Genomic DNA, 9,823 nt, shown 5'->3' with positions numbered 1-9,823 from the left:
GCTGATTTCTTCTTCAACTGCTGCAGCTGCTGCCCAGCTGCTGTGGGGCCCCAGGGGCAGCCAGGGGAGCCGGGACCCCCAGGTACACTGATGCCTCTCTTGCTGCCCTTGGATAAAGCACATCAACCCTACTGAGGAGCCTCCTGCTTTTCCTTCACAGAATGAGCAGGCAGGACTCGAGCAGCAAATTCCGAATGTGATCGTGCACAAGAGCCACATCCCAAACCACCAACATGAGTGGGAAAGCCCCCAAAAGGAGCTTGCTCCCCATGGCACTCACTCTGAGGACCACAGTGGGGTGGGAGCTTGTGCAGAGTTGGCCCCATATCACAGGGCAGCTGGCAGGTGCCCCACATTGCTGTGCTCTTCAGTTCCTGGTCCCTGTGCCTGATTCCCTGGGATTCACAGATTTGCTTTCCCATTCACTTCAACCACAGTTTTATGACCCTCAGAACTTCCTGCCAGCAGTTTTATGTCTTTGCTGGAAGGCTTATGAAAAAAGCCTTGGATTTTTATTTTTTTATTATGGTTTTCCCTCCTCGGAAAAGAGGGAGTTAAATACAAAAATAATTTTGGGTTCAGATTTGAAAGTCATCATTTGCTTTCACAAGAAGAAGATCTGCTTAGAGCACCTAAATATTTCATGACACCCTTTGCCTCTCTTTTCTTCTGCTGCTAAAATTCTTATCTACAGAGCACCTAATTCTGATACCACTATAATGAATAGAGCATTAGCCTGCAGATGTTCACTTTAATAGCAGTAATACTGGAGATAGAAACCATTCATCTGAGAAAAGGTGGTAAAAGAATGAAATAATTTTCTTTTAATACAATGTACTCGAGGGATTTTCACTTCCCATAGCTCAGGAGGGATTTGCTAATGGAAATTAAAGTGGTTGCAGAGGGAGTTTGCACTCATGACTCTCTTGGGTGTTGATGGAAAAGTCCTTCTGTTAAAGGGGTTGTGTTGTGATGACTGAAGCTGCCACAGTCTGCTTCCAGACATGCACTGGGGGTCTCCAGATTCCCAAGGAGGGGATGAAAAAGTGGAGGAAAAAAAAGAGATGGAAGCCAGCTTGCATGCCTTTCAACCTGTCCTTTCTGCAGCTTGGAGCTGTCTGCCAGGTTCCACTTTTGTATTTGCAGACTTAATTCTTTTTAAGGAGAGGGGCAACTACGAAGCTATGAGAGCTCCTTAGATGCACTCAAATATTTAAGGCAGATTACTGCTGATGTTTTATGAATGTCTGAGCTCCTGTGGCTCAAGGACAACTGAAAGTTGGTTTTAAAAAATCTTTAACTACAGTCAGGAGTGAAATGCAGAGCTGTAAGATTTGGGGATTGCAGTAGCTGAAAGACCTGTGAGCATGCATCCCACTAACCTCTGCTGCCCCCAGCACCCCTGGTGAGCTCTTTCCAGGGTGGTGGAAACAGAGTTTGCTTTACATGCATCCCTGGGTGCTCTGTTGCCATCTGTTACTGTGAATTGTCTTTATAAACTTAAACCTTTGAGTTACTAAGAATATTTTTTTGATGTGATTATATTACAGGTCCCAAGGGTGAGAAGGGAGATGTTGGTCTGCAAGGTCTGCCAGGAACTCCAGGTCCTCAAGGTCCAAAAGGTTCTAAAGGAGAAAGAGGTAAAAAAGACTAACTGCTCATTTCAAACACAGATGCTGTTGTCCTCATCAAGTGCCACAAAATTAGAAGAAAAATTATATTTCAAAGGAAACAGTATGCTGATAGGGATTGACACCCTCTGAGATTTAGCTGTCACTACTGCAGAGACACCCAGACATGCAGGCAGGATAGGAACAGCTGCTCATAAGGATTTCACTCAGAACTCCTTGTGGGTGTGTTGGACTAGATGATCTTTCCAGGTCCCTTTCAACCCTCAAGATTCTGTAAGATTCCATGTTCTGAATGAGAGTTTTAAAACTGAGTTCAATTTCCTTTGGATTAGGAGCATAAATGGGAAAAAACTACCATGGAAGCTACATGCAGGTGTAGCATTTACATCAAGTATCTCAGGCATAATGATTTCAGCTAGGGTGGAAAGCAACAATTATCCATCAGCAGTGACCAAGAGGAAAACCTGCCCTTCGTTTCCTGCTCAGAGCAGCTCTGTCCTGCTGCCACACACCACTGGTAGGACCTGTGGCTGTGTGGGGTCATGGAAAGACACACAGCCAAGGTGACAGTGGGGGTACCAGCAGCAGTGTTCACTCAGGGAGGTCTCTTAGGCTTTGATTCCCTTCTTGAACAAGACTTGTGGCAATCCTGGAGCGAGATATGCAGAGCTGCCATCTTCTCCATCTCGCCGTTTAACAACACCAACCACCTCCCAGTCAGGTGCTGGTGAGAGTCAGAAATCCAGCACTGGGGTGAGATGCAGTTGTGCTTGGTGCTCTGAGAGTCAGCAGAGGTTTCTGAGGGCAGCTCTTGAGGACACATGTTGCTCGTGTCTGTTTTATTAAAGAGAGGAGGGGCACATGCAGAATAGTACCAGTCACCTCTGTGCAAGGCTTGCTGTGCTGCAGACACCATCACCAGTGTTGTCCATACTGATAAAGCCTATTCCTGGTGAAATGTCCTAGGAGGCAAAGGGGAGCAAGGGGAGCGAGGATTAAGTGGAAACCCCGGTTATCCAGGCAAACCTGGGCTGCAAGGTACGTAATGTTGGCTGGGAAAGCCAGGAATATTGCCCTGACCTTTCCCCTCAGTGTTGATGATGCCTCTCAATCTCCAAAGCAATCCATTATTAATGTTTTTAATCTTCTTTTGTCCCCACCTTGCCCTTTTCCTAGGTGAAGCTGGAGCAAAAGGCAGTAAGGGCAGCTACGGCTTCCCTGGACTGAAGGGACAAAAGGGGTCCAAAGGGGACACTTGTGAGAATGGGACCAAAGGAGACAAGGGAGACAGGGGGGATGCTGGAGACCCAGGAGTGGATGGAGAACAGGGTGACAAAGGGGAAAAGGGAGACACAGGGGAGAAGGGGTACTGTGGGGAGCCAGGGGGGAGAGGTGCAAAGGGAGAGAGAGGGGAAGGGGGGATGAAGGGAGAGAAAGGCAGCAAAGGGGAGATGGGAGCTGAGGGTGCTCAGGGGCTGGATGGAAAACAGGGAGAAAAAGGAGAGCGAGGAAGTAAGGGTGAAAAAGGGGACCTGGGACCTGCTGGCATAATGGGACCTTCTGGACCTAAGGGGGTTGCTGGCAGCAAGGGGGTCCGAGGGCCCCCGGGCAAGAAAGGCTCCCGCGGGCCCAAGGGCGCGCGAGGGGACACGGCCAAGGTGCTGCGCTCGGCGTTCAGCGCCGGCTTGTCCAAGCCCTTCCCTCCTCCCAACGTCCCCATCAGATTTGACAAGATCTTGTACAACGACCAAGAAGATTACAACCCTTCCACGGGGAAATTCAACTGCAGCGTGCCCGGAGCCTACGTCTTCTCCTACCACCTGACGGTGCGGGGGCGTCCGGCCCGCGTCAGCCTCGTCGCCCGCAGCAGGAAGGTGGCCAAAGCCCGGGAGACCCTCTATGGCCAGGAGATCGACCAGGCATCCTTCCTGACTGTCCTGAAGCTGAGTGCAGGTGACCAGGTGTGGCTGGAGGTGGCACGGGACTGGAACGGGGTCTATGTCAGCGCCGAGGATGACAGTGTCTTTACGGGGTTTCTTCTGTATCCAGATGTTTTTGAGATCCTGCTGTAGATTTAAAGGGCAAAGGTGTTGCTGAGAAACTTGCCTTTCCCCCTGCCTGTGAGAGGAGAAACCAGCATCAGTTTAGCATATCGATTTACTTGTTAGTTTCTTTAGTCTTTTAACAAAAAAGATTTCTGTTTCTGATACATGGGTTGGTTTTAACTGGCAGCCCCGAGAAGTGACACATGTGGTCACCAAGAGAAACCATTGTCCAAACACCAGCAGGACCAGCCTGGGGCAGAGATTTCCCATCACAGACTTCGGGTTTATAATCAGCCTTCTCAAATTCTGTACTGAAACTCAGTGTCTGACTGAAGTTTTAATCAGGCCAACTCTCACCATCCTTGCATGGTCAAAAGTCTTGGAAATCAGCACTGAATAACCATTGGTTTTGGTAAAGATTGCAGAGTTTGATTTGTAGAGCTCAATCAGCTGTGAACATGAGCAGTAGCTTTCTTGAGATCAGATGAAAAGTTCTATTTTATCACTCAGTATTACCTAGTAGTTTAGTCTTGGTCATGGCTTTGGCTCACACACGAGCCCCGAGGCCTTGTGATGGCCCCGTGGGCCTGTGGGCACCTTTTTAAAAACCTGGTTCACCACAACGGAACTGAATCTTGTGAAATAAAAGTATGACATTAAATAATCTCTGGATGTCAGGTTGGATATATTTCCTTATTAATGCACTTTCTCTCCTAGCAGGAACTTTATGCCACCTCTGGCGTATTAACTGGCACACAAAATTGTTCCAATCACTCATTTTTTTTCTATTTTAGAAACAAAACTCAAGTCTCCTAATTATGCTTCAGTGGCACTGGGATTTTCTTGTCTTCTCAGGCAGTCACAAGCCTGGGACATTTTCCCAGTGATGTGATGAATATTGGGTCTGATCCCAGTGCCGACGGGGCGAATTAGGCTTCTATTCCCATTGCTCTCAGTTTCCTTGCCTAAATTGCCATTGTACTTTCCATGCCATCTTTAAACACCATCATAAATCATGTCCCTGTCCCTAATGTCTCCTTTTTACATGGCACCAAGATGAAGAGTTCTTGAGACTTTTTCCTTTTTTTTTTAAGTACAGTGAGAAAATTAACACCAGAGAACTGCTAATAAATTCTGAGATAAAAACAAGGCAATTTAAAAAGGCTGATCCTATCTGTCCGGTGAGTGCAAAGGGCCTTTCAACTCATCAGCTCTGCAGCCCTCTTTCAACATCAGCAATTCAAATGTGAGATGGTCTGGCTTTGTCAAGAAGTTGGTATTTAATTGTGGTGCTTAATCTGAGTTGGTTCCTATGGAGCTCAAATCCTGAGCACTAAGTGTGTAAAAGATGCAGATTTCAGTTTATGAATTCTCTGGCACCTGTTCAAATACTGAGGAAAACCAAGAAGTTATAATAAACATTTTGGATTCCTGCTGTCACAACACCCTCAATTCTTTTGTTGTGACTTTGTGCTGCTTCCCATACGGCCCCTGTAGCAGATGGTGGTATATGGACACCTGACTAGCAATTTTCCTTCCTGCTGAAGTTTCTTGTACTTTTTGTCTACATAAACCTCCACAAATGCTCTTGAGAAAATGCAAAAAAATGGAGGGTCTCTCAAGTACCTGCTCAGATCTAAACCTCTCCATAAATTAATTGCCTGGTCCTCTGGGGGAAAGAGGAGCTGCCAGCATTGTACAAACTAGAAGAGCACTTGCTTCCTTCCGAAACTCTGCATAAAATGCACCTCTGGAGGGGCAGCCAGAGGAGGAGACTGGGCTGCTGAAGTGCTGGAAGGGGCGGTGAGGGCAGGTTGGTGTGAGCAGCTGGAGCCTCTGCAGGCTGTGAAGGTCCAGACACACAGGCTCTGGGGAAGGCCATGAGATACACGTGGCACAATCCCACTGGTTTCTGAATCCCCACAGTGGATATGGGGGGGCTGAATGGCCCTGGTGCTAAGGACTTGTTTTAGCAGTAACTTAGCACCAGTGGAAGGGATTTCTGTCTGGAACTCTGACTGGGAGGGCAAGAAGCATGCATATGAGTGACTGAAACAACACAGCTTCTTCATATTCATAAGTTTCTCAGGGTCTATAGATTTGCCAGTGGTACTTTTAGTTTAATTTCAAGTATTGACATTTACTTTGAAAGCAGATTTATTTTTTTTTAAATTGAATTAAAAACTACTGGCACAGGCTGCCCAGAGAGGTGGTTGTATCACCATCCCTGGAGGTGTTTAAAAGCCATGCAGATGTGGTGCTAAGGGACATGGTTTAGGACTGGACTAGGTAGAGTTATCTTCATGGTTGAACTTGATCTTAAAGGTCTTTTCCAGCCAAAGCACTTCTGTGATTCTGCAAAAAACATCAAACAAATCTCTTGCCAACTTGAGTGTGTCAAACAGAGTGAGGAGTAGTTTGGATAAATATGGATCTTTGCAGAGAGGGAGTTATCTTTATCAAATATCAAATGGAATTAATAAGAATGCCTGGAAAACCTTATTTCTCTGCATTATTATTATTTTTCTACTTCTGTATCTTGGCAAAACCACGAGTTGTTTGTTAACCCAGTACCTGCAATCAGATCAGTCCAGATCTGGCCTCAAAAATTGCCCCAATCCAAGGCATTTCCCAAAGCAAAGGGTAATTATCATTTTTTTAAAATTACTTTTGCAATCTCAGGGTAGGGAGGGGTACTCTGGAGAAACATTCCACTGCAACAACTTGTAACTGAAGCAAACTGGTCCACAGGAAGCTTTTGAAGTATTAAACCTCCCTCATTTTTATATGGCTTTCCTTATTTTTCAAGCAGTATCAGAGCAAGAGTAAATCACTTGATGGAGGATGTGCTTTTCCTCCTTGTGTGCCACTGCTAGAAATGCCAAAATATTTGTTCCATGTTGTTTCTACTTACCACAGATTTATTTTGTAAAACTAAGCTTCTCCTGCCTGTGCTGCCATGACTTGGTTTGAGACTGGTAAAGGAGAAATGAAATGCTCAGTGTACTAATCAGAAGAGCAGCTGTTTTCACTAACTGGGAAAAATTATTCCAAGCTGATATAAAGCCATAAAAAGCAGCTGCTTCTTTAATTAGGATGCTGAGGGCTAAGTCTACAGAAGGGTTTGGGTGTCTTGCTAGTAAAAATGTACTGGAGCCCTGAGTTAGGCAACCAAGTCCTCTGTATAAACCTAGGGAGAGGGATATTAGATGGATGGATCCTGAGCAGTCATGACTCCTTGCTGTAAGTATTCCTCCTAAAGTCAGAAAACAGAGTATGCTGGAGGGAAGGAAAATTATCCTTGATACTTTGATGAAGCCCTTATCTGATGCAGCTTTACTTTATGCTTCCTCTTAAGGTAAATCAAACACCTGGAGTGGTGGCAGAGCAGCAATGAGCTCCCGCCTGGCACAAATCATGCAGCAATCAGCTCTAACAAGATTACAAAGCTGCTCTGATTTTCACAGGAAAACACCTCTGGTCTGGTGTTTTTCATGCCTTTTAATCCCTGTTTCAGGTGTTACACATATGCCATAATATTAGCATTTATTTTCCTAGGTTTGTTGGCAGGGCAGTGGGATTTGCCCAGAGGAACATCAGAGGCTCATGTCCTGCACCGAGTAGCTTGGCTCTCCCCATGCTTCTTGCTCTCATTCTCTGGCTTTCCAGCTGCCCTGTGCTCCTGAGAGCCACCACCTGCTTTCAGGCATCTCATCTTGCTCACCAGGTGACCTGAGGTTGCCCCAGAATGAAGCCCACCTGCAAAGCCTGAGTGCTGTTGTGTTGGCTGTTAAGGAGTGTAAAGGTGGTGCCTGGTGGTCTTTGCTGATGGAAGGCAGCAATTCTTGGGGGGTATTTCTCCTAGATTTATGTGCTGTGTCCCAGACAGCAGCCAGGTAAGTGAGTGTTTGCTGTTGTGGACTGGTTTGGGTGCAAATGCATGTGTTTTGATCAAGACATGCTGCCTTTCAGGTAGAAATTCATAACAGGTTTGAAGACTTGATGTAATAATTTGAATTCAGGTATTTCAGCTGAAGCATCTCTTGCTTTTTTAGAAACCTGTAACTTTGCTTACAACTGCTCAGTTGTACAAAGACTGTTCTGTTGAAAGGAGGGAAAAAAAACACCCTTTTCAATGTGAATTAAAACAGATTAAACCTTGACAGTGTGATTACTGCTGGTTATCCCAAATGCTTGTAAAATGCTGTAGCTTCATGATAGGGGATATTTATCAAGCAGTCTATAGGCTGGTATTGGTTTTTAAATATAACCACCAATATTTATTCACAGTAAGAACTCTGTCACAGGTTTATGTGTCCTGTCTGCAGAGCTGTACCTCTGAAGCTGGAGTTCCAGAAATATTACTTGAAATTGGTCCAGAATGGCAGAGCACTACACAGTGCAATGGTTTAATTTCCAAAAGATAAGCATTTACTCTCACATGGTGTTACAAGGTCTTATTTAATGATAGCTCTGGTCTTCTGTAGAGGTGCCTGAGGTTAGGTGCACATATTAAATGTCAGAAAGTCAATTTTGGGGTGAATTTCAATCATGTTGTGCATTTTAATTACCTCTCTGAATTGCTCTTGTTTTTTTTGTAAATGAACTCTTTTTCACACAGGGTCTTTTGTGTCTTGATAAAAGAGATTTCTGGGTGATGTTCCACTTGCTGCAGACAGAACTTTCATCCTCAGTTCCTTTTATATGCCATGGTGTTTGGGCTAAACCCTTAAATCTCTTATTTCCATGAGATAAAACTGAACAGAAAGTGAACTGGCTTTGTGTTGGCTCATCTTTCTCAGTTTAATCCCTGAGCCAGCCTTTTTTGAGACTCTCTAGACTTTGATCTGAATTTAAGAAAAACTAAAAGTAATAAGATATTCTAGAACTGAAATAAATGTTTTGGTTTTTTGTTGTTTGGGGTTTTTTTGGATGAAATGGGCACTTGTACTTATTTTTTTTTTTTTTGGATGAAATGGGCACTTGTACTTGAGACATAGTTGGGGGCAAGTTTGTGAGGTGTCAACTTAAAGGCCTGGTATCAGATCAGGATGTTATGGCCATCAAATCAAAGAATCTGCAGGCTCTTTCAGAGATTAAACTGATAAATTGTTTTGATGAAAAAGTACCCTGGTATTTGATCAAAAAGCCCCATGCAACTGGTTCCACAGCACTTCAGTCTTGTTTTGCTGTAATTCCTTTTTATGGTTGAGAAGTTTGAAATGAATCATGGAACTTTGTCTTTTTCTTTAAAAAACCCCAAAGTTTTGGTTCAGTTAAGCCTTAATCTGAGAATGCACCTGTAAGAACCTTTGTGCTTGCACGTGCCAATGCACTGGATGTTTTGGTGTGTCTGTGTATTGATAGCATTGCTTTTACTACTGATTTTCAAGGTATTTAAATGATGAGTGAAACTCCTGTAGAATTGGGAGTGTCATTGTCACTGTTTGTGGTGTCTCTGTTTTCCCCCTACCTCCCTCCATGTCCATAATGCTGTGGATACCAGCACCCAAATTGGTGTTCAGTGCTGGGATAAGCAGGTTGGTGGGTGCCTCTGGGTGCTGGGGCTGCTTTATGTGGCACTGCCTGTTCAGTTCCTCATTAAATAAACTTCTTGTGTGAAGAGGAAAAAATAACAAGTCTGATCTAACAGTGCAAAGGCAGGGGAAGAGGAAGGAACCAGTAAAAGAGGTTGGAATGTCTAATTAAAAAAAATATATGTAATATATTTAAATATGCCAGCTGTGTCTTAATTGCTTTGTGTTTTCTGGATGTAAACAAGGGGGTGGTCTGGGTTCCCCACTGATGTGTTTGATTGGATTCAGGGAAGTTACTGGGATTTATACCCTTGGGAAGGTTTGGACCTACCTGTTTTTTAAGAGAGCAGATGATAGGAGCAGCAAGAGTTCAGGGGAACCCACGGTTTGGTTCTGCTTAAGTCAAGGGGCTGATGCTAATGAACCTGATTATCAGCCACAGGACATTGAGTTTTAGGGAGTGTGGCTAACTGGGCTGTCTCTTTTTTCCTAAACACCTTTAGATTGCAGTTGTGCCCCAGTAAAGCAAAGCTGGGAAGTTTGTTAGGAAAAGAGTTGGAGGGATGAACAGCTTTAAGGAGTGCTCTGCTCTGCAACTGGAAGTTTGGAG

At 44.6% G+C, this 9,823-nt stretch overlaps 1 protein-coding gene across 1 annotated transcript; it reads left to right on the top strand.

The window, feature by feature from the left end:
- OTOL1 (otolin 1) lies at nt 1-3,703 on the top strand (the record flags this gene model as incomplete). The annotated part of the gene is made up of 4 exons (XM_009995718.1): nt 1-82; nt 1,551-1,640; nt 2,598-2,669; nt 2,808-3,703. Coding segments are annotated over 4 exons (1,140 nt in total), but the record flags the coding sequence as incomplete, so codon positions are not given.
- Nucleotides 3,704-9,823: the final 6,120 nt, after the last annotated feature.

This window comes from Chaetura pelagica, unplaced genomic scaffold (genome assembly GCF_000747805.2).
Source record: "Chaetura pelagica isolate M959 unplaced genomic scaffold, ChaPel_1.0 scaffold394, whole genome shotgun sequence".
Classification (NCBI taxonomy): domain Eukaryota; kingdom Metazoa; phylum Chordata; class Aves; order Apodiformes; family Apodidae; genus Chaetura; species Chaetura pelagica.
The sequence above is the reverse complement of the archived record's forward strand: the minus strand, read 5'-3'. Positions and strand labels throughout refer to the sequence as shown.